Source organism: Pristis pectinata, chromosome 23, assembly GCF_009764475.1.
Source record: "Pristis pectinata isolate sPriPec2 chromosome 23, sPriPec2.1.pri, whole genome shotgun sequence".
Taxonomy (NCBI): Eukaryota; Metazoa; Chordata; class Chondrichthyes; order Rhinopristiformes; family Pristidae; genus Pristis; species Pristis pectinata.
Genome location: NC_067427.1, coordinates 17,976,912 through 18,002,234, shown reverse-complemented (window position 1 = coordinate 18,002,234; position 25,323 = coordinate 17,976,912). Strand labels below are relative to the sequence as shown.

The 25,323-nt window shown below is 41.4% G+C and overlaps 2 protein-coding genes across 7 annotated transcripts in view; one reads left to right on the top strand and one right to left on the bottom strand.

Annotated features, from left to right (window-relative positions):
- The window catches only part of ptpa (protein phosphatase 2 phosphatase activator), a 47,752-nt gene extending 45,524 nt beyond the window's left edge, over positions 1 to 2,228 (bottom strand). Inside the window, exon 1 of one of the 2 annotated variants that reach the window (XM_052036988.1) lies at positions 2,181 to 2,228. Coding sequence is in view for 1 of the 2 variants with exons in the window: in XM_052036987.1 (XP_051892947.1) it covers positions 1,786 to 1,807 (22 nt within the window). In the remaining variant the exon portion in view is untranslated. Of the gene's footprint in view, positions 1 to 1,785; positions 1,908 to 2,180 lie in introns of those variants that run through there. The other variant, XM_052036987.1, reaches the window with a different exon arrangement.
- The window catches only part of crata (carnitine O-acetyltransferase a), a 121,703-nt gene that overhangs the window by 80,068 nt on the left and 16,312 nt on the right, over positions 1 to 25,323 (top strand). For 2 of the 5 annotated variants that reach the window (XM_052036974.1, XM_052036973.1), the window contains exons 1-8: positions 2,310 to 2,439; positions 10,833 to 11,004; positions 13,087 to 13,365; positions 14,682 to 14,800; positions 19,631 to 19,684; positions 20,180 to 20,342; positions 21,568 to 21,742; positions 23,579 to 23,757. In XM_052036974.1, coding sequence (XP_051892934.1) covers positions 10,879 to 11,004; positions 13,087 to 13,365; positions 14,682 to 14,800; positions 19,631 to 19,684; positions 20,180 to 20,342; positions 21,568 to 21,742; positions 23,579 to 23,757 — 1,095 coding nt within the window. In that variant the 5' untranslated portion in view covers positions 2,310 to 2,439; positions 10,833 to 10,878. Of the gene's footprint in view, positions 1 to 2,309; positions 2,440 to 10,832; positions 11,005 to 13,086; positions 13,366 to 14,681; positions 14,801 to 19,630; positions 19,685 to 20,179; positions 20,343 to 21,567; positions 21,743 to 23,578; positions 23,758 to 25,323 lie in introns of those variants that run through there. The other 3 variants (XM_052036976.1, XM_052036975.1, XM_052036977.1) reach the window with 3 other exon arrangements.

Here is a 25,323-nt window from a genome sequence, read left to right as displayed (position 1 = left end):
ACGTTCTTGAGATGAGTTACTTTGCATAAGACACCCAGTCTCTAATTGTGTTATTCCGCACCCCCCCCCCCCCAAAGAGAATTTCCATGTTTTGAAAGATGCTACTCAAATTTTAAATTACTGCCAGGTTTATTATCATCTTTGAAATCATCTACCTGGTTTGGATTATACAATTAAATGAATGGGAACCAATAATTATAGTAAAGAATAATTATAGTAAAGAACATGGCTTCTGGACAGAGAGAACTGATATCTGTACTTTTCATAAAGCATTTGTTTTTACAGCTAATGAAGAACTTTTGAATAATTTAATGTAGGAAATGCAGCAGCCAATTTCACACAAACTCCCAAATAAAACAATAACATTAAATCACCAAATAATCCGTTCTGCAGTAATCCCCACGGCACCTCTGATCTCAGCCTAACACAAATATTCCTTGTCTTTTCCATCCTTCTCTGTCTTCTCTGCCACTTAAAACTAAATAGCTTCCCCCCACCCCCTTTCTTCTCCCCTCACTCCACCTGAAGGGCCTTCAACCTGAAACATTGACTCTGTTTATCTTTCCACAGATGTTGCTGGAACTGTTGAGTGCATCCAACATTTCTGGTTTTGTTTCAGATTTCCAGCATCTGCAGTTATTTTATTACTTTCATTTATTGTCTTGCAGTGATATTGGATTGGAGATGTACAAAAGCCAGGACATCTGGGAGAACTCCCCTGCTCTGATGAATATTTTAAACTTCCACGCCACTCATGAGATCAAAGAGGGCCTTAATTTAACAACTTATCTGAAATACATGACTTCTGGTAACATAGAACTCCCTCGCTGCTGTACAAACATGATTGCCAAGATTATTTGCTCAAGACTCTGGAATAGGTCCAGTGACATGTTGGCTGAGTTAATGATCAAGAGACATTAGTTTGAATCCCACCTTCTCAGCTGGGAATTTAAATTTAAGTAATTAAATAAATCTGGAATTTTTTTGTAACAATAAACATGAAACAACCAAACTGTCACAAAACGTGTCTCGTTCAGGAAAGGAAATCTGCCATCCTTACCCAATCTGCCATTCTTGCCAACACAGACACCCAACTCTCAGGAAGTGGCTGACACTTGTTCCGAAAGCTAACTTTTACTGTAAACTTCAACATCTCCAATATTACAAGTCACAAAACAGTGAACTTAACAACTGAATAAATTCTGCATTTGTAAGTTAGTCAACTTTTTACATTAGTCCTTTCCATTAATGAAAGTGCTATCCTGCTATACTGGCACCAGGAAAACAAATGCACACATTTAAAAATGCGGAATTATATATGCATGTCCAACTTCAATTATTTCCTACTCTGTGACTCCATTTCACCTTTAGTCAATACTTGAGTCCCCCGTGTGTCAGGGCATTTACAGATACAGAGGCGTAGATAAATGGACTTGTAACAGTTCAGCCACGATATCAATGAATGGCGCAGCATGTTCGTAGGCTGAATGGCCTCATCGGTATCTCTCTGTTCATTCACAGACCTATTCGGAACTCTCACTAAGCACTAGGGATACTTTAATTGCTAAATGTAAAAATAAAAGGTGAATTAGAGCATTATTAAATAATAATTCAATTAATCATACTCTTTGTATGAAACCAAGGCCAGCCCTGGTAAGATTTAAAGACATCAAATATTACATGTATATAAACAAATACTTATCAGCACATGGGTCAGAAATAATATAGTGAATCCCCTTAAAGAATAAATAATAAGGAAAGCAGAACTGCTGCTCAAATACTGACCTGACTCACTAGAACCTGCCATATTTACACCCAGCAAACTCCTTCACAACGCTCAACCCGGAAGTGCAACACAACTCCTCGCCCACCCTTCGACCTCTCTCAACTTGTCTCTGTGGCCTCCTACAAAAATATGCACAACTTAGTTGCATTAAAGAGTGAGTGAAACGTTAATCACGTTCTAACGTCGAAGTTAAGTTGGTATCTCCGACGATGGTGGGAATTATAAACAAGTTTAAAGAAAGCAAAATATTGACCTTCCATTTTTGTGAGGGGCACAGGGGCCTTTTAACTAGATTCTTTTACTTCAATTTCACATCCAGAAAGAATTTAAAACGTTTTTGAGTTTCAGTAGTCATCCTTTAACAACAGTTGATTAGTGTAAAATTTTAACGTACTTTCCTGTTCGCAGGGCGCTTCGTTCCCCCCACAAACATGGCGACCGATGTCAAGAGCCCATCACAGGGCGTCGTCGATTGGGTTAAATGTTGCGTCTGTGCCACAAATCTGCTGTGTGATGGGAGAATGATAAATGTCAGTCACGGTGTCGAACCCGCCTTCTGTTGAGTTTGGATTGTAGTAGTGCATGTTTTGGAGCTTTACCTTTGGGGCCAGCGGTGGTAAGGGAAAATGTTGGGGATTTTAGGACGTGTCTTGGTAAGTCCAAACAATCATGTCGTATTCATTTTAGTAGTCGTGTATTTGAACCCCCGTACTACGTTGTCATCTTGTTGGGCTGCCTGAAACTGGAAACTCCTATGGAACTAAGCGGTGGTAGTCAGGGAGAATGGAGATTGTGCTTGATCTGTACTTGCTTACCTGACTGAGCCTACCGAGTAGGAGGACGGGTCACTTTTGTTCCCTGCTGGAATGATCTGATGTCTGTTGTGAAGGAACGGTCTGCTAATGCTGTCTAGATTCACCAAAGAAGAATGGGGGCTTGGATGTGATAGTAGGGCTGGATGTACTGGGGGATGGGAAGGGAGGGTGACAGAGATCATAATATAATAACGACTTTATATAATGGACGTGCATTTTTTTAGTGAGTTTAAATATGTTTTTATTTGAGAATCATCTCTCATTCTCCCTTTGCTTTGACTTTTAAGATATTAGATGGATTTGTTTAGGAGCTGAGGCCTTGTCCTCTGTTTTTTCTCTCAGCTAGAGAAAAAACACAGACTAGTGTAGAAATTTCAGGGGCCCTGGCAGATATATTTAAAATGCCCTTAGCCACAGGTGCGGTGCCAGAGGACTGGAGGGTAGCTCATGTTGTTCCATTGTTTAAAAAAGGTTGTAAAAGTAAACCAGGTAATTACAGGCCGGTGAGCCTGATATCAGTAGTAGGTAAATTATTGGAAGGTGTTCTGAGAGATCGGGTATACAAGTATTTGGACAGCCAAGGGCTGATTAAGGATAGTCAGCATAGCTTTGTGCGTGGTAGATCGTGTTTAACAAATCTTGTAGAGTTTTTCGAGGAGGTTACCAAGAAAAGTAGATGAAGGAAAGGCTGTGGATGTTGTCTACATGGACTTTAGTAAGGCCTTTGACAAGGTCCCACATGGGAGGTTAGTTCAGAAGGTTCAGACGCTAGGTATCCATGGAGAGGTTGTAAACTAGATTCGAATTTGGTTGTGTGGGAGAAGACAGAGTGGTAGTGGATGATTGTTTCTCAGACTGGAGGCCTGTGACTAGTGGTGTGCCTCAGGGATCTGTGCTGGGTCCATTGTTGTTTGTTGTCTATATCAATGATCTCGATGATATTGTGGTAAATTGGATCAGCAAGTTTGCTGATGACACTAAGATTGGAGGCATTGTGGACAGTGAGGAAGACTTTCAAAGCTTGCAGAGGGATCTGGACCAACTGGAAAATGGGCCAGAAAATGGCAGATGGAATTTAATGCAGACAAGTGTGAGGTGTTGTGTTTTGGAAGGACAAACAAGGTAGGACATACACAGTAAATGGTAGGGCACCGAAGAGTATGGAGGAACAAAGGGATCTGGGAGTTCAGATACATAATTCCCTGAAAGTGGTGTCACTGGTAGACAGGGTTGTAAAGAAGGCTTTTGGCATCCTGGCATTCATAAATCAAAGTATTGAGTATAGGAGTTGGGTTGTTATGGTGAGGTTGTATAAGACATTGGTGAGGCCAAACTAGGAGTATAGTGTGCAGTTCTGGTCACCTAACTATAGGAAGGATATCAGTAAGATTGAAAGAGTGCAAAGAAGATTTACTAGAATGTTGCCGGGTCTTCAAGAGTTGCGTTACTGGGAAAGATTGAACAGGTAAGGACTTTTTTCCTTGGAGTGCAGAAGAATGAGGGGAGATTTGATAGAGGTTTACAAAATTATGAGGGGTATAGATAGAGTAAATGCAAGTAGGATCTTTCCACCTAGATTAGGAGAGATGAGTACGAGAGGACATGGCTTTAGAGTGAAAGGGGAAAGATTTAGGGGGAACTTCTTCACTCAGAGAGTGGTGGGAGTGTGGAACGAGCTGCCATCTGACGTGGTAAATGCGGGCTCACTCTTAAATTTTAAGAATAAATTGGATAGATACATGGATGGGAGGGGTCTGATGGGTTATGGGCTGGGTGCAGGTCAATGGGACTAGCGGAGTAAAGTTTCGGCACAGACTAGAAGGGCCAAATGTCCTGTTTTCTGTGCTATAGTGTTCTGTGGTTCTAAAAAGCCACATTTTTGTCCTTGGCTTGAACCAGTTAATTCCAAAATAGTCTTTGTCCTTGTGTAGATGTTGGACTAAAATAAGATTAACATCTCTCGCCTCTCAGCTCCATTCCAGACGTGGTTGAATGTCTGCAGAGATGTGGTATCCAGGCAGAAGTTAATGGTGGGTGGGGGCAATTCATCATCTTAGGCAGCCACTCAGGATTGAGATGACTTACTTCCACTCCAGTTTTGTAGGTTCTGAGATGGCTAATGAGGTCAAAATGGGAACCATAGACTTCTGCATTTGAGGCAGAAAGTGTCTGATGGGACATTTAGGTAGGTTGTGAGGTGTTGTGCACCTTCTGCCACTTGCACAGGGCTCCCAATGCATGACCTTGAGGTTCTCGGTACCATCCCGAATGCTCCTCTGCTTTCAGCAGTTGTGGGTCAGATGTCCCCAGGAATCAGTAGGAATGTTGTACTTCTTCAAAGAAGATTTGAGGACTGTGAGCTCATATTTCAGCTGAACTTTGTATTTTGTATTTACACACCACCTAGTGTGTACTGAGGGGTGTTGAAATTAAGGTTAACATTTAAACTTTAAACCAAAGGCTTTTAATCTCCGTTTCAGATTGACAAATATCTAGAACAGGTCATGAGCTTATGCTTGCCTCTGCTTTGTGCTACTCGGCCAAAAAAATGGTGGTGTGCCTAATAAATTTTTTATTTACATGTATGTGCAATCACCAAATCCTGCCTGCATCTGTAGATTTAACTTGAACTTTCATTCCGTTACAAAGGTTACATAGAACTGCCCTGCCCTGCCCCATTTAGATGTTTGCCATAAACATTTGCTTTTGAAAATAAAATCTCTGATATCATGAAGAGAGAAATGTTTGGCTTAACAGGAGCAGATTGAGTATGAGCAGAATTTTGGAATAACTTTCAGCTTCATATGGGCAGGTATCAACATCTCCTTCAGGATCTGAAAGGCAATGCAAAAATTTAATGTTCTCCTCTTGAAGGCACTACCCTGAATCAGGGTACATTCAATGGGAAAGAACAATAATTATTGATCTGGTAATAATGCCTATATTCCCAAGAATGAATAAAACAGAACATTAATTGTTCTAATTGTTAAATGTAGAGTTAAGCAAAACAAAATAAAGGAGGGTATTCCATTTATATGGCTCCTTGCATTTACCTCAATTATCCCAAAATGCTTTGTCTATTTAATTTGTAAAGTGTTGTTAAATTATACATAGCCAAACACAGCAGCCAATTGACACATGGGAAGGTCCCACTATAAAACAATAGTCAGTGAGTTAATCTATTTTTGATGGTATTAGTTGAGGGTTGAATGTTGGCCCAGGGTAGCAGGGAGAATTCCCATGCTCTGGTGCCTTGAAATCTCTCACATCCAACTGAGGGCAACAGGAATTTTTTATTTAATGCCTCAATAAAGTCAGCATCTCTGGCAAAATAGCGCTCTCTCATTGCTACCCTAAAATATAAGACTAGGTATAAGAGGAGAACAGTGGCACAGCGAGTGGAACTGCTCCCTAACAGCTCCAGTGACCCAGGTTTAATCCTAACCTCTAATTTGAATGTTCTCCCTGTGATAGCATAGGTTACATCTGGGTTCTCGGGTGTCCTCCCACGTACAGGTTGGTAGGTTAACTGGACACCTTATAGAAAAGTTGCTCCTAGTGTGTAGATGAGTGGTAGAATCTGGGGAGAGTTGATGGGAATATAGTGAGGATAAAATGGATTGGGATAGGAATAATGTAAATGGGTGCTTGATGTTTGGCATGGACTCACTGGGCCAAAGGGCCTGTTTCTGTACTATATCGCTTTATTTCTGTCTAGATTAGGAACTCAAATCCACAGTGTGCAGCATGAACCCACGGACTTGTGATTCTGAGGCTTGAGTACCACAAGATGGGCCAAGCTGATATTTCTTCAAATAAAAAAACAAATGGTGTAAGTACTCAGCTAGTGAGGCAGCATTGGTGGAAAGAGAAGCAGTTAGTTTCAGTTCAATGACCTTTCATGAGAAATGAAAACACTTACACAAGTCTTATGATACAGAGAAAAGGGCAGGGGTGGAGAGAACAAGGGGAATGTTTTTGATAGAATGGAGACCAAAATGGACTGATTGATTCATGGTATTGGTGCTGGTTGAAGGAGGGTGATGAAGGCCACCCTCTTGGCAACAAGCCTTCACCACCCTCTCTCAGCCTGCACCAACGTCATTTATGTCGTTCCGTCTCTCTCGGTCTCCATCCTATCACAGACCTTTCCATGATTCTCTCTATCCTCCCCTCTCTCTGCAACTGAAAATGTCTGATTACTAACTTTCCTTAGTTCTAACGAGAGGTCATTGACCTGAAACACTAACTCTGTTTCTCTTTCTACAGCAGCTGTTTCCAGAATCTTCAGTTTTTTGCTCTTCAATTAATTTAGAATTGTATAAAACCTGTGTGCCACAGAATAATTAGAAAAACGTGTCTCCATTTTCTAAATATTCATGTCAATATGTGTGACAAGTTTAAATGTCTGCTTATTTTGTCCACTTGTCCTTGTAGGACCTGTGTCCCTGATATTTAGGATATTCCGTTTGCAATTTGACAGATTTGCTGTGTGTGGCAATCTTCTAGGCTTGTCACTCACTGTAAAATAATGACTGAACAATTCTGTCCAACACATAATTATGCCAACTTTGTCATAAAGGGCAGGCTGTTGTATTAATAGCAGTTTGAATATTTCAAACTAGATTTAGCTCTCTCATAACTGGGGCATACATGAAAGGAGAGGGAGCTAATTGTGGACAGAGCAGACTGAGATTTCTCTTCAGGCTCCCTTGTTATCTGAGCAACAGCTGTTTTCTTGCAAGTGGGCACGTTTAGTGACTATAGAGTTCTCCATCACAGGCTGATCTTTGTTTAATATGTTAGCTTACCAGGTGCAAGGATAGATTTTTCCTTTGTGTCTCAAGTCAAGGGGTAGTCAGTTCTACCATTACTTCCATTGCTCTTGGGCTGGTGTCAAGCAAATTCAGCCATTGTTAGTGTTTCTGATCAATGCTCTTGAAAAGAATTAATGCGTTGGCTTTGGGAACTCTGATTGACAAATGAGAACAAAGGAACAGAAGAAGGCTTTTCAGCCTAACAAACTTCAGGTAGTCTTGGGCTGATCTCTTCCTTCACTTCATTTATCTAATTTGGTTCCAAGTCATTACTACCCTACCCGTTCACACTTTGGAATATAGAATGAACCCCAGCAGAAGTCTGGAAGTGCATAAGTGATGGAGAAAGTTAAAATAAGATGATTGAGAGGTTGATGTCATTAGTTTTATTAGTAAATCAGAATATCTACCCTGAAGGCGTGAACTAATTCTATATCATCCAGTATCTCCATAAGGTGAGTATTGATTTTGTTTGAAAATTGCCCAGGTATGTTCAGTTCACAAAAAATCAGGACAAATCCATTTAAGCAAACTGTCATGCAGTCTACTCTCAATTATCAGCCAAGTGAAGGAAGGTATCTTTGACAGTGCTATAAAGTATTGGTATTGGTTTATTATTGTCACTTGTACCGAGGTACAGTGAAAAGCTTGTCTTACAAACCGATCGTACAGGTCAATTCATTACACAGTGCAGTTACATTGAGTCAGTATAGAGTGCATTGATGTAGTATAGGTAAAAACTAACAGTACGGAGTAAAGTGTCACAGCTACAGAGAAAGTGCAGTGCAATAAGATGCGAGGTCATAGTCCATCTCATTGTATAAGGGAACTGTTCAATCTTCTTATCACAGTGGGGTAGAAGCTGTCCTTAAGTCTGGTGGTAAGTGACAGTTACTTTCCAATAATTTGCTCACATTTGCCCTGTTTGGATTCTGCCAGGACATCTGGGCTCCACAAAACCCTTAACCCTGTTAACAAAAAAGCAGCACAAATCCAATCGAGTTAACAACTGCCCAATCAGCCTGTTCCCAATTGTCAGCAACATGATGGAAACTGTCTTCAACAATGCTATCAAGTAGCGCTTACTCACCAATGACCTATTCACCGATGCACAGATTGGGTTTGACCACTTCAGACCTCCTCACTCTGGGACTAAGCGTGCAGTAAAGAGCTGTGTTCCAGGGATCCAATGAGGGTGACTGCCCTTGACATCAAGGTGGCATTAAGGTGCCCTGGTAAAATTGTAGTCAATGGACGTCAAAGATAAAACACTCCTTTTGGTTAGAGTTGTACATTGCATGAAAGAAGATGGCTTTAGTTGTCGTAGGTCAGTCATCCCAGCCTCAGGACTTTGCTGCAGGAGTTCCTTAGGGCACCTCCTAACTCAACCTTCTTCAGCTGCTTCATTGGTATTGATATTGGTTATCAATAAACCTCATCATAAGATTAGATGTGTGGATGTTGACCTATGATTGCACATTGTTCTGTTCCATTTGCAACTACTCAGTAAATGAGGCAGCACATGCCTGCATGTAGCCAGATCTAGTAAACATTTGGGCCTGCACTGATAAGTGGCAAATAACATTTGCTCCACAAAAGTGCCAGGCAATGACCATCTCCGATAAGAGAGAGTCTAATCACTTATTGACACTCAATGGCTTTAGCATTGTCAAGTCCTTACCACCATCATCGTGGAATATCTGGTCAACATTGACCAAATATTGCACTGGACCAGCCACATAAATAGCGTGGCTATAAGAGCAGATTGAAGGCTGGGTATCCTGCTGCAAGTGACTTGCCTCCTGACATCCCAAGGCCTTTCCACCATTGACAAAACACAAATCAGATACATAGTGGAATACTCTCCACTTGCCCGGATGAGTGCAGTGCCAACTCTCAAGAAGCCTGACTCCATCCAGGACCAAGCAGCCTTCTTGATTAGCCTCCCAATATTCATTCCTTCCACTACCAATGCACAGTGGCTGCAGTGCATACTATCTATAAAACGTATTGCATATACCTTCCTAGGCTTCTCCAACAGCACCTCCCAAGCCTGCAACCTCTACCACCAAGAAGGACAAGGGCAGCAAGTGCATAGGAACACTACCACCTGGAGGTTCCCCTTCCAATTAGCACGGCATCCTAACTTGGAAGTATAACACCAGTCGTTCTTCATTGGTAGCTCTAACTCCAGAAACACCCTACCCAACTGCACTGTGGGACCACCTTCACCAGAAGGACTCCAGCAATCCAAGAACGCATTTCACCACTACCTTCTCAAGTATAATTAGGAATTGGCAATAAATGTTGGTCTTGTCAGTGATGTCCAGGTCCTGACATTGAGTTTTTAAAAAAAATACTAAATACTTTACAAATGTATAGAGAATGTGTCAGCTGTGGCTTAGTTGATAATACGGGCTCCTCTCCAGATGAGACATAAAACTGTGATAGGCGAAAGGTGTATCCCTCAATCGACCCAGTCAAAATAGATTTCTGGTTATTGAACTCATTGGCACATATGCTAAATTGGTTGCATGTTACTGACAATGACTCAAAACCACTTTATTGACTCTAATGTGCAATATCAATTTTTTATGTCTTTAGAAGGAATCACTTGAGCTGAGGGTTTAAATGTTACCAAAACTTATAAGAATTGGTTATGAGTTTGCCACATTGTTTTCTCACAAATCAAAATTATCAAGAGAACAATAAGGGGAAAAAGTAAAAAAAAATTGTTTTCCTGATTTCCCTGGACCTCCCCTTGGAAAGAAGACTCATGTCGGGGCATATGCGCAAAATGATGCCTTCTCCAGGTGCCTTTCTTCATGTGTACATTATAGCATTCCTTCCTTGAAGGAGCTGACATCAGCACTGATGACTCCACAGGCGTCACCCATGTACCCAGATATGTGTATTCAGACAAGTTCTGGTCATCTGTTTTACTGAGTGGTTAGGAGGCAAAGGTTTTGGCATTGTCAAGTAATTGGGTTTGGGAGCATTGATAGTGATCAAGTGCAGGATTCAACTCAACACCTGTAGAGAACAGACTAGTTAATTTTCCCAGTGTAAACATTTTAGTCAGAACTTCATTGTATGGGCTGATGGGGGCAGTGTTTTGGGTCAGAGACTCCCTGCTATAATGATGCATGGACTTGGCTCACATTGAGGATTTGAAGCTAGGACACCCTTCTCACTGATTGGAGTTCTAACCCATATTTCCAAGAAGAGCCAAGCCTGCTTTTATACTGAGATTCTATGATTTGTTGCATCTTCACATTTTAATGTTTACAATAATTTAAAGCTCGCAATGGGAATTTTCAGCCACTTCTCCTGTGAGTTGGGACTGTATTAATACTGGCAGTAAAATTTTTGGAATTCTTTTCTTTCGTTTCATTTTATTTTTGTTTTTGACAGATTTAGGACGAGGCAAGAGAAGGCTGTTAATCGCAGCCTTTAATGCATGTGTGTGTCATTTCAACCCAGATTAACTGCTCTGGAGTGGCAAGAAAGCAGGGCGGGATTAGAGGGGCAGTGCTTTGACTTTTATGTTTATGTTCCTACGATGGATAGAAAGAATTACCAAAAGGTATAGTATGATTTATTACAAATCAACATCTACTGGGAACAAAGCAGTTGCCAGTGCCTGTCTACTAACACAAAACTATCGTGTCATTTTTCTAACACCCTTGTATACTAGTTTGCAGAGCAGGGTTAGAAAACTATGTTCTGTATCTGGGAGATGCTTCAGATAAGTTGGCGAGAGTTACAGTCTCGTTCTGGAATATCCATGCAAGTTGCTGCTTATTAACTGGAGGTCCTTAATTTTGCTTCCAGAGAATTCATTTTGTAGAGCATCTCATATTCTCACGAGCATACACTTGCAGACAAAGGCAAGATTTTGGGGATGTTTACAATTTTTTAGTTTACATATTTTTCCTTTTTTCTAGATGGTTATTATGTATTGTTATATTATGAGGTGCAATATTTACTCTGACATGCAGTGAAGTGAAATCTGAGATCCTGTCCAAGTTGTATAGTTTGATCACAGGAGCCATTTGTTAGCTGCTGTTCTCCACGATGTTCAATGTCATTGACCAACTTAAAATCCAACAAAAATTCAAATCCTTGCAGGTTCTGCATAAAATAAGAGTTCAACAGGCTATGAAGCATTCCAGAAATAATCACATCAGAACTGTCATTTTCTTTATATTCCTCTGAAATCTCTGCACTTTTCAATTATGGCTTGCATGTTCCCAGTTTTAAGTTGTGCACCAATGGCTTCAGTTACCAGGACTCAATACTCTGGAATTACTTCCGTATACTACTCTGTTTCTCTACTTTGCACTTTCTTTAGAAGCTACTTAAAACCTACCCCCGATCATAATTTTAGTCACCTGTCCTAATAGAACACTACAGCACAGAAACAGGCCCTTCGGCCCATCTAGTCCATGGCAGCCTGATTTGCTGCCTAGTCCTATCTACCTGCACCCAGACCATAGTCCTCCATACCTCTCTCATCCATGTACCTATCCAAACTTCTCTTAAATGTTACAATTGAACCCGCATCCACCAATTCCACTGGCAGCTTATTCCACACTCACGCCGCCCTCTGAGTGAAGTAGTTCCCCCGCAGATTCCCCTTGTATTTCACCTTTCACCCCTTTCACCCTAAACCTATGACCTCTAGTTCTAGTCTCACCTAACCTGAGGGGGAGAAAACCTGCATGCATTCACCCTATCTATACCCCTCATAATTTTGTATACTTCCATAAGGTCTCCCCTCATTCTCCTGTGCTCCAGGGAATAAAGTCCTAACCTATTCAACCTATCCCTGTAACTCAGGTCCTGAAGTCCTGGCAACATCTGTGTAAATTTTTTCTGCCCTCTTTCAAGCTTATTGATATCTTTCCTGTAGGTAGGTGACCAGAACTGCACACTATACTCTAAATTTGGCCTCCCCAACATCTTATACAACTTCAACATAACATCCCAACTCCTGTACTCACTGCCCTGATTTATGAAGGCCAATGTGCCAAAAGCTCTCTTTACGTCCCTATCTACCTGTGATGCCACTTTCAAGGAATTATGGACCTGTATTCCCAGGTCCCTTTGTTCTACCACACACCTCAGTGCCCTACCAGTCACTGTGTAAGTCTTACCCTGGTTTGCCCTCCCAAAGTGCATCACCTCACACTTGTCTGCATTAAATTCCATCTGCCATTTTTCAGCCCATTTTCTCAGCTGGTCCAGATCAATTTGCAAGCTTTGATAGCCTTCCTCGCTGTCCACTACGCCACCAATCTTGGTGTCATCTGCAAATTTGCTGATCCAGTTTACCATATCGTCTACATTAATGATTTAGATGATGATAAACAAGACCGATCCCTGTGGCATACCTCTAGTCACAGGCCTCCAGTCAGAAGAGACAACCATCTACTACCACTCTCTGGCTTCTCCCACTAAGCCAACGTTGAATCCAATTAACTACTTCATCCTGAATGCTAAGCGACTTAACCTTTGGGAGCAGCCTCCCATGTGGATGTTTTTATATTTATTCTAATAACCATCTATGAATGCCTTGTGATATCTTACCATGTTAAAGGAGCTACATAATTGGAAGTTATTTATATAACTTGCTATCTAATCGTCATCTTGTTTTGTTGCCTAGCTCAAATCTACCTCACTGAGGTCCAGCTGCTTGGTGAGGCCCATAGCTCCTACAAAGTTGCCTGGACGATACCTTGCCCACCAAAAATCTTTGCCTCGTCTGCCCGTTCCTCCTCTCCAACAAACTGTTGAACGCTACTTGCTGATGTTGGAGCCCATTGTCAGTCAAGAGGAGTTAGAAAATACTAAACAAATAGTGAAGGAATTTGCTCAAAAGGGCGGAGTAGGAGAGAGGCTTCAAGCAAGCTTGGAAAGAAGAGCAAGGAAGACGGAAAATTGGGTATGATACCAGGTTTCATTATTTTGATGTGTTTTTTTTTACTCTGTCCAAATGGAGATTAGAAGTGTGGGAGTGATTGAAACATACAACAGCCTGAGAGGAATAGACAAAGTGAATGTGAAGAAAATGTTTCCTCTTGTGGGGGAATCTTGAGCAGTGGACCACATTTTTAAAAAAAATTGAAGAGGTTGCCCGTTTAAGACGGTAAGGTGAATGTTTCTCTCAGAGGATTGAATATTTATGAATCTCTACGTCCTGGGATGGTGGAAGCAAAAACTTTCTATTTTTAAAGGCAAAGATATATTCTGGGTAAGAAAGAGGTGCGAGGTTGCTGCTAGTAGACGGGAATGTGGAGATGAGGTTGGAATGACCTATTCCTGCCTGTAATTTGCATGTTTGTAAAATTGTGTGCTAAGTGCATGGAACCTTGATTTATAAGTTTTTGTTAATGTTTCCTGATTCTCTCTCCCTTTTCAAACCTTTTCACAATTTTATGTGTTTGGCCAGTTTGGAGACCAATGCTGCCTTTATGCTGCTACCAGAGACTTGCACTCTCATTGATACTGCAGCTGGGTTTTCCTCACAAGGTTGGAAACCATCTTCTGAACATTATTTCCTTGAGTTGTTGGTCCACCAAAGGCTGCCAATCATCTGGGAAAATGTGATGCCATGAAACTGACATGATTGTCTCCAAATACATAGAATGGTGCGGCCCGTTCTGTCTGTGCCAGTCTTTTGAAAGAGCTGTCCGGTTGGTTCCTCTCCCCATGTTAGTTGTAACTCTACAAATTTCTATCCTTTGACATGCCCTGTGAAGGATCTAATTTTGTTTACCACTAATGTAAAATTAATGTATCTGATTCAGAATCATCTCTTCGTCTCCTGTTATCAAAGCTATTTTTTGCACAAGTTAAGTCGAGTTTATTGTCATATGCACAAGCACATGTGTGCATAGCTGCAGTGGAAAACTTACTTGCAGCAGCATTACAGGCACATAACATCATATAAGCAGCACTCACAAGAAAAATGTAAATTATACACAATTTTTGTTTACAAGAAAGAACGCAATTAACACAGAAAAAGCAAAGTCCGTATAGAACAATTTGAATGTTTTGACTGGGGTAAGAAGTACAGTGCAGCTCTTGATTGAAGGATGAGGATGTATTGGGGGTAAAGGCTACAGATTTGGGCAAGGGATAGAACCAAACATCAGGAAGTTAACTCTCCATTGCTGGAAAGCCTAACTCCATTTGCAGTCTAGATATACACTTGAACAATGCCTCTCCAGTTTACTTTCTCATTTCCTTTCTGTTCAGCTTTCTGAGTGGTGGCTGAGGACAGCTTACCTAGAATACAGGCTTCCTGTGGTAATTCATTCCAGTCCCGGCGTGGTATTGCCAAAACAGGATTACCACGATCGTCAAGGACAGCTCAGGTAACGGTGTGGCAATGGGCTCGTAATAGAATTGAAGTCAGGATTGCTCCTATTCGTGACTTGCATGGGAGAAAATTTCCTGCTTCTTGAGTTTTTTTTTGTTTTTTCTAATGGAAAATATGCATAGAATCAGAATACATGAATTATAGTGGGTTGTTTAACCCATTATGCTTGTCCTTAATATTTAGAAGGGTGCTGCCTCCCTGTTCTTTGCTCATTCCCCTCCTTTTATTTTGTTCCTTTTTCAAGTGTTTCCCTACTTCTCATTTGATTATTATAATTGAATCAGCTTTCCAGATCCTAACAATTTGTGATGTTTTATCGTGTTGTCTTTGGTCCTTCCACCAGTTTACTTAGATCTACTCCCCCTGCCGGGCACAACAGTTGATGAAAGTTGATTACATTGGAAGCTATAAACGTTCCTGTTCTCCTTGGCCGCTGTGATCTGAATTTTCATTGCCCAAATTCTCACATCTATCTTGATCCTGTAAAGTGTTACTATCTTGACTGGAACTCTTTGATAGCTCAGTGACTATATCTGAGTTCAGTGGCACAGACTAGAAATGTATTAGGTTTGATTTCTGATATCTCTTCAGGATTCTTTCTGAAAGAAAAAGAGGGGTGAAGAGGCTTAGGGAGGGTATTCCAGAACTGAAGGTATAACCACCAAGTCATAAAAATTGGGAATATGCAAGAGGCTGCAGTCGATGGAGCATCATGACCTTGGAAAGTTACACTGTTAGAGGCGGTCATAAACAAGCCATGGAGAGATTTGAAAAGAAAGGTGAGAATTTTAAAAGTGGGTTATGGCCAGAAGAAGAGCCAATGTAGGTCAGAGGGAGTGAAGGGGATTTGGTATAAGTTAGGATGGGGGCAGCAGCCATTTGAATTGAAGTGCATGCCAGGTAAAAAGGTGTAACAATAATGCCCAGGCTCTCTCAAGTGATGAGAGTAACCAATTGGCATGTAAGTATGATCAGGAGCACGATTGTTGATGATCCCCCTAAGGAATGGGATTTCCTGTATATGATGAGAAAATTGGCTGTCTTGAGTTATGCTGATTTGTTAGTTTTCCTGTAGAACCAGTGGAGGTTGTGGAGATGTGGCTGGGAATCCCCAGGCCTGCCCCTTCTCTTTAAAAGGGGCAGCTGCTGTCACACCGTGTGCAGTATCCAGGCATGCTGTGGAGGCTATGTTGTAGACTAGAGATAGCACTCAACTTCGTCAGCCCAGTCCCTGAACCTATTATTAACTATGGACAGCTCTTTGGCAGTAATTCATAGTGATTGAGAAGCCAGGGAACATGATACTCTGCCTGTAACCTTGCAGTGGAATGTTGGTAGCATTAATTAGGAATAAGGGGAAGAGGAAAAATAGGCTGAAACTACAGGCAGTTAGTGATTGAACTTACTAGCTTCTACTTCAGGCCCCTTCATGACAGATGGTTATTGTTTATTTCTCTCACCTCACTACTGCTTTGTTCACTCATTGTTGATGGTCCATTAGTTGTATTATTGTATGTTAATTAGTGACATTGAGGTTCCTATTGTCTTACATAGAATCAGAATCAGGTTTATTATCACTGACTTATGTTGTGAAATTTGTTTTGTGGCAGCAGTACAGTGCATGTCATAAAGACATAAAAATTACTATAAGTTACAAAAATAAATAGTGCAAAAGAAGAGTAATGAGGTAGTGTTCATGGGTTCATGGACCATTCAGAAATCTGATGGTAGAGGGGAAGAAGCTGTTCCTGAAACGGTGAGTGTGGGTCTTCAGCCTCCTGTACCACCTCCCTGATGGTAGTAACGTGAAGAGGTCATATCCCGGTGGTGAGGGTCCTCAATGATGGATGCTGCCTCTTGAAGGTGTTCTTGACGGTGGGGAGGGTTGTGCCTGTGATGGAGCTGGCTGAGTCTACAGCCCTCTGCAGCCTCTTTTGATCCTGCACATTGGAGCCTCCATATCAGGCAGTGATGCAACCAGTCAGAATGCTCTCCACCGTACATCTGTAGAAATTTGCAGGAGTCTTTGGTGGCCTAACAAATCTCCTCAAACTCCTAATGAAGTAGAGCCACTGGCATGCCTTCTTCATGATTGCTTCAATGTGTTGGGCCCAAGATAGATCCTCTGAGATGTTGACACCTAGGAACTTGAAGCTGCTCACCCTTTCCACTGCTAATCCTTCAATGAAAACTGGTGTGTGTTCTCACGACTTCCCCTTCCTGAAATCCACAATCAGTTCCTTGGTCTTGCTGACATTGAGTGCGAGGTTGTTGTTGCGACACCACTCAACCAGCCGATCTGTCTCGCTCCTGTACGCCTCCTTATCACCATCTGAGATTCTGCCAACAACAATGGTGTCATCGGCGAATTTATAGATTGTGTGGCTAGGCACAGCTCAAACACCGTCATGAGTGTAGAGGGTAGAGCAGTGGGCTAAGCACGCATCCTTGAGGTGCACCTGTGTTGATTGTTAGCGAGGAGGAGATGTTACTACCGATCCACACTGACTGTGGTCTGCTGGTAAGGAAGTCGAGGATCCAGTTGCAGAGGCCCAGGTTTTGAAGCTTGTTGATTAATACTGAGGGGATGATGGTGTTGAATGCCGAACTGCAATCTATTTACAGCTGAAATAGTCTATTTGGTCCAAATGATCGATGGAACCATCAATGCTCTGCAGTAGCCTTCTCCCACCCATCTTCATTTATCTGATTAATTAATGACCCATTCCCCTGCCAAATTAGTTTAAAACCTCCCCAACAGCACAATAAGATATCTTTATTAGTCACATGTACATCAAAACACACAGTGAAATGCATCTTCTGCGTAGAGTGTTCTGGGGGCAGCCCACAAGTGTCGCCATGTTTCCGGCACCAACATAGCATGCCCACAACTTCCTAGTAGTGTAGTGGTTACGAGCAAACCTTCCTGTAAGGATGTTGGTCCCATTCTGATTCAGGTGCAACACTTCTCCCAATCAAAAACCTAAAGCCCTCCTCCCTCCTACACCATCCCTTCAGCCACGTATTCATCTGACCTCTCCTCCTATTCCTATACTCACTAGCCCATGGCATCAGAGATAATCCAGATATTACCTTAAGAGGTCCTGCTCTTTAATCTATGATTTAGCTCTCTAAATTCATGTTGCAAGACCTTTTCCCTCTTTTCATCTCTGTTGTTTCTTTCCATGCCCCCACCCCCATAATGATGAAATCAGGAATTCATCCAAGCAGACCAAACAACTGTGCTTCTAATTCCAACCCAACATTCAACTCATTGCTTCTCAAACCTGCCGAACTGGATTTTTTCACCTGAACCCCTCGTTGACGTGGTTTTGCCTTCCCTTGCCCTCCCTCAAATAGCCCTGTCTTACTGAATCAGTGGATTGCTCTTCTGAATTTGAATGAGAATATCATATCCCATTCCAGCCTAGCACTCTCAGCACTGTACCGAAGGTGCACTGCACAGAGAGATGTGTTGATATGTTTTGGATGAAACATTAAATGTTGTCCTCCTTTTTTTTAAGTGGACAGACTGAGTGTGGTATCATGGCAGTCAGGTCACTGGACGGACACCCAGAGGACTGGATCATTGATGCAGAGTCATAAGTTTGAATCCCACTATAGCAGCTGGGGAATTTAAATTTAATTAATTAAATAAATCTGTAATTACAAAAAAATTAATCTGAATATCGATAATCATGAATCCACTGGGTTGTTGTTAAAACCACATTTGGCTCACTTTTATCCTTCAGGGAAGGAACTCTGCCAGCCTTGTGCATTCTGACCTACATGCAAGTCTAGTCCTAGAAATATGGTTAACTCTTAACTGTTCTTGATTTAAGGAGGCAGTTACGGATGGACAATAAATGCTGGCATTGCCAGTGACATCCACATCCTTTGAATGAATAAATAAAAGAAAGATCCTACAGCATTGTTTTAAGGATGATCAACAATATTCTCCCTGGTAACTTAGGAATGTAAGTAGTAGAAGTAGGACTGAGCCATATGATCCCTTGAGCCTTGTTGGCCATTCACTTCTTCAATCCCTTAATTCTCCAACAACACAAAATTATTAATCTCATATTTGATTGTATTCAACAACTGAGCACCCACCTTCAGCAGAGAGTTCCAATGGTTCTCAATGTTATAGTGTGAAGTTCCCCAGCTCTGTCCAAAATAGCAACCTCATGCTATGCATGTGTCCTTAGTTATAGATTCTCCAGCTAGGGGGAACCAATCTTTCATCATTGGTATTGGTTTATTATTGTCACTTATACCAAAGTACAGTGAAAAGCTTGTCTTACAAACCGATCGTACAGGTCAATTCATTACAAAGTGCAGTTACATTGAGTCAGAACAGAGTGCATTGATGTAGTACAGGTAAAAACAATAACAGTACAGAGTAAGGTGTCACAGCTACAGAGAGATCCAACCAGTCTTTCATCACCCAACCAATCTTCTCAGGTCACATTTCAATGAGATGTCCTGGCCAATATTTTTATATGCTAATAAATGTTTATCCTTAAACCAAAATAATTGGAATCAGATTATCTGGTTATTATTGTATTGTCGATTGTAGCATCTTGCTGGGCACAAATTTCCAGCATTACACCAGTAAAAAGAATTCAAAAGTACCACATTGGGTATAGAATGCTTTGAGATATCCTGAGGTCATGAAATGAAAATCCTTTTATATTTGATAATGTGGTCCCAGTTAAAACATTAGTGAATAAAACTGCTCTGGGCTGTATAAAGCAGTGGCCTCGCCTGGTCTACTGTGTACTATTGTCATTAGTTAATGTTCGGTCCCAATGTTCTCTTCCAGATTTGCTGCCAAATTGATTGCTGGTGTGCTGGATTTTAAATCCATGATTGACAAGTAAGTGCAAAATGTTACTTCATTGCTCCACTGAGTTGAATATAGGGAAACTGGGAAAAAGAAAATGGAAATTATTAATGTAATATCCTTTTACTTAATAAAATATTACAAGCACTTTAACTAGATCACATAAACTAGATTAAAATTGACATCGAGCTGCAAGTGGAGATGTGGAGAGGGCTTACAGGTCAGACAAGTAGGATTTCAGAAGCATTTTAAAGGAGGAGGGCAAGCTGGAAAAGCATATAGGGTGGTAATTCCAGAACCTGGACCAGTGAAGGCAGGCCATCAATAGCAGAGTGATTAAGAGCTTAAGTGCAAATATCTTGGAAATTGAGAGGCTGGAGGTATTGCAATTTTAGAAAAGGGTGAGGCTGTAGTAGGACTTTAAAACCAGTATGAGAATTTTGCACATTTGAAGTTTTTATCACACCACTCTGTCTTGTATCTGATATTTAATAAGTGACGATCTTCCCCTCTTGTTCCTTTTCTCAGTGAAACCCTTCCTGTGGAGAGTCTGGGAGGGAGCCCACTCTGCATGAACCAGTATTACCAGATTCTCTCATCCTGCAGGATCCCAGGTTCTAAAAGTGATTCTTTTGTCAACTATTCCCATACTAAAAAACCAACCCATGTAACAATTGTGCACAACTTCCAGGTAAGTTTCTTGCAGCTGCTTATATGTGCTAAAGAATTTTTAGTTCTCTTTCCCCATGCTTCTGACCTGAAGTTTTATTTTCTTGCATTGCGATTCTAGTGTCTGTCTAATTCACTTTGTATCCTAGTGGCCCATGATACAATGATACTGGTTGATAACAAACCGTAGTAACCAATCTCTATCTATTATTTTTATGATAGACCCAGATGTGGGTCAAGAAAGCCCCACAACACAAAATGCTGGTCAAATCCAGCTACGTGAATTTTTTATCATTGTCATGAATACTTAGTACCCCGTCGGTCTGCCATCAATCATCAGGAAACTGATAGTAAGTGTCATCATCAATGCGACAATAACTTGCTCATTGATGCTTCATTTGGGTGTTATCAGAACCACTTATCTCCAGACCCCTTTATGACCATGATTCAAATGGTAAAAATAGCCAAATTCCAGAGGCCAGGGGTAGCAAGACATCATTTGACCCAGTGTGGCATCAAAGAACCTGGGTAAAACTGATCACTGGGATAACTCTTCACTGATTGGAGTCTTGCCTAGCATAAAAGCTAATGGTATAAAACCAGAAAATGCCGGGGAAAAACTCAGCAGGTCAGGCAGTATCCGTGGAAAGAAATATTAAGATTTCAGATCAAAGACCCTTTATCAGAACTCCATCTGAGTGTTTCCAGCATTTTCTGTTTTAACTTCAGATTTCCAGCATCTGCAGCTTTCTTGAATTTCATAAAAGAAAGTAGTTGGGTTTGTTGGAGATCCTTGCTGCAGGAGTTCTTAAGGGCAGCATCTGAGATTCTACCATTCGTAGCTACTTCATAAATTACCTAACTTCCCTCATTGGGCCAGAAGTTAAGGTGATCGCTGATGATTGAGCAATGTTCAATTCCATACTCAAATTATCAGAAAACAAAGCTTGCATGCATGCAGCAAGATGCAAAGGTCACCATTGGCCAAATTGTCTGTGGCAGGTTTTGTAGTGGACCTGATACTGTCTTCAACTACCTTCCTCCCCCGGCTAACAAAGTCCACATCAGTGGGAAGGAGGTGGGATCACTCCCTGGTAATCAGGAGTAGAGATCTAGACTAATAGTTCCTCCAAACTGGGATGCTGAGCTAACTCAAACTCATTTTGTCACTGCACTGAATGTTGGCCTGTTCTGCTCTGTGAGCTTCAGTCCACTTTCAGTTAATGATGTCCATCTGTATTTTGCAGTTCTTTGAGCTCTTTGTATACAACAGCGATGGTAGCCCCCTAACTGTGGACCAGCTTTACATGCAATTGGAGAAGATCTGGCATTCCTCACTCCAGACAAACAAAGAGCCAATTGGGATCCTTACAACCGACCATCGAAACAGCTGGGCAAATGCATACAACACACTAATCAAAGGTCCGTCTCCAGAAAATGACGGAATAAGGGAAAAGAATAACACAATCCCACCCCAAACTGTACACACTCCCCATATGGTGAGGTAGAGAATGAGAAGGGACTCATAAGTAAAGTATATGGCAGTAATAAAAGAAGTCCAAGATAGAGTGAATATGGAACAAGTGGCAGGGAATGAGTGGAGATCCAAGGATAAAATATCTGAAAATGAGGTGGAGCGAAAATTAGGGAAGCTTATGAGTAAAATGTATGGGAATTGGGTAGAGACTGGTGGAGACCCAGGAGTAAAGCCAAAGATAATTGGAACATGGCAGTTTTATCTAGGAACTAAAATATTTTTTTTTAAAAATGGCAGTGAATCATTTATTACCATTTGCTGAATGCTAAAGTTACATAACAACTTGGGATTTATTACAGTTCCTCTCAAGGTTTTTTATTTTTAAATGTGTTGAGTGACAAATGGGTCTGGTTCCTAGACATCAGTAGTCTCCTGTACTCTTCTGAGTGGCTGTCCATCACCACTTTTAAGTGGCTCAGTGGATAAAACTCCTATTTCTAAGACAGAAGACCTCAGTGGGAGTTTGAGTTCCCCCTCCAGTGCCACTCCCGCCCCCACTCCAGAATCTTGAACACATAATCCAGGCTTGCACTCCCAGGGCAGTACTGGAGAAGTGTTGCACTGTCAGAGGTGCTGTCTTTAGGAGACATCATTTAAAACACAACCTTTAGATCCTCTCATGGAGATAAAAGATTCTACTGTATTATTCAAAGTAAAGTAAGGGAGTTCTTATAGTTTCCTGGCCAATATTTACCTCCCATCAACACCTAAAACAGATGACCTGATGAATACTACAATGGTACCAAAAAGTGGTTGCTTTGTTTCCATTATTACGTTAGTGACCATAATTCAAAAGTACGTTATTAAATGTAAAGACCTTTGGAGCATATGAAGTTGTCATAGGAGCTGCATAAATACAAAAGTTTTCTTTCAATTTTTTTTGCAGAATATAGCTCCAATAGCCATCCATATCTGTTCTTCACCCAAAGTCCACACATGCTCATACACTGAGGAATTGTTTGATGGGTATCAGGAAAGTTCTGCATGGGACACTGACTAGTTATAGCCCCTCTGTCAGAGTCTTGGCTAAGATACTCTACTGGGCATGTTAGGAGTGTGTTGGCATTTTCTACATTTTCCTGGATGAATGCAGAGCTGATGAACACTCAGGAAGCTCAAGGCCATCCAAGGCAAAACTTCCACACTTGCCCAAAATCTTGGACCTTAAACCTTCACTGCCTCCAATATATTAGTTCAAAATGGGTGCAATTTTCCAAGGCTTCTTTCTTACCACCTGTAAAACCCACAATTTTCACAGTTTAGAAAGCCAATGGGATTAGATATATGGGAGCCTATTTTCCACCTTCACCCCAAGTTTCCCTCCAAATCAGATCTCATCCTTACTTGGAAATATATCACCATTCCCATTTTGCTGGGTCAAAATCTTGGAATTCCACATCTGACACCATGTGAATTGCAGCCGTTTAAGTACATGGCTCAAGACAATTTTCCAAAGGGAAGTTAGGAGTGAACATTACATGTTAGTCTTGCAGCAATGCCCATACCCTGTGTAAGGATTTGAAACAACTGGGAACTGTCCTAGTCTCCTTGTTCTTACTGAGCTCTACACTTGAATCCAGTGATAGTTTACCATTATATTTTGTGGTAATGGAATATATATTGGATCATTATTTATGTGAGCAAATTTAAGTTTCTCTAATGCTGCTCTGCAGAATTTTGAAATCGTGCTTATTTCTCTTTGTTTCCCCGACCCTCTCCAGATAAGGTTAACAAGGAGTCTGTGAAGTGTATCCAGAGGAGCATCTTCACCATCTGTCTGGATGCTCCGGTGCCAAAGGTGTCTGATGATCTCTACATGAGTCACATCGCGGCACAGATGTTGCATGGTGGAGGTAGTCGGTGGAATAGTGGCAACAGATGGTTTGACAAAACCCTGCAGGTATGTGAGGGAGTAGCAGTCAGTCACCTGACCAGTGGGCAGAATCGGGTCAAGCTCTGTTCAAGCATTATTAACGTATTTGTTTCTTTTTGAAGGCTATGTGTATCTGGGACAGTACATGGGAAAGTTGATCTGGGACTATACATATGTTACTGTTTGTACTGGCAGTGTGTCTTTTAGGGTGTACATCTCGTGTGAGAAACTTTATACCTGCTCTATGGATAATTTTCTTTCCAATTATTTTAAAGAGCTTTGAAACCTTTATTGGCACTGTTTTCAGAATTCCTTCAATTGTTTTGGAAGCAACAGCCCTAAGGGTTGTGTGGAGCAGGGGGTGGAAGGGTTGTGAGATGAGAAGGGGGAGGAGAAACGGATAACATCCATGTAAGCTCATACCTGGTCTTTAGATACCAGATAGTCACCTAAAGTCCCTCTTCCCTGCTGTTCCCCAGCTTCCATCCCATCCACACAGTCTTCCCTCTGTTTATTATCTTTTTCCTTTATTCTTCTTGTTCTACTCCACTAAGTTATTTGTATCTGAGCTTTGACTCCCTGCAGCTCAGTACCAGCAGACCCTCAGTCTTTACTGTCTGGTTCTTGTTGTTTTAATGTATCAATAAAACAAACAAATTGGGGTGGGGGGTGGTCTTAGTGGTGTGAGGAAACCCATCCAAACTGCTGCTGCTTTGTATTGGTTAGAGATCTCCAATCAAAGTCAAGTTTATTATCATATATACAGGTATGCACAGGTGCAATGAAAAACTTACTTGCAGTAGCATCACAGGCACGTAGCATCAGACAAGCAGCATTCGCAAGAAAAACATCAATTAAACAAAATGTACACAACTTTTTTACAGAAGGAACACAATTAGAACAAAAAAATAACAAATTTCATTTTAATGCAAAGTGATCAAATTAGTCATAGTGTTGCCACTACTGAGGTAGCGACTAGGGTTGTTCTGGTTGGTTCAAGAACCGAATGGTTGAAGGGAAGTAGCTGTTCTTGAGCCTGGTGCTGTGGGACTTCAGGCTTCTGTACCTCCTGCCAAATGGTAGCTACGAAAAGATGGCATGGCCCAGATGGTGGGCATCTTTGATGATGGATGTTGCCTTCTTGAGGCAGTGCATCATGTAGGTACTACCAATGGTGGGGAGGGATGTGCCTCTATTGGGATGAGTCCATTACTCTCTGCAGCTTCTTGCATCCCTGCACATTGCCCTACCAGACCACAATGCAACCAGTCAGGATACTTTCAACAATACGTCTTCAGAAGTTTGTTAGAGTGTTCGGTGACATAACACACCTCCATAACCTAAGAAAGTAAAGAGATTGGCACGCCTTCCTTGTGATTGCATCTATGTGCTGGGCCCAAGACAGGTCATCTGATTTATAAGGCCCGGGTATTTAAAGCTGCCGACTCTCCACCGCTGATCCCCAATGTAGACTGGCACGTGCTTGCCCTCCTTCCCCTTCCTGAAGTTAACAATGAGCTCTTTAGTATTATTGACACTGAGTGAGAGGTTGTTATTGCAGCACCACTCAACCAGATATTCTATCTCCCATCT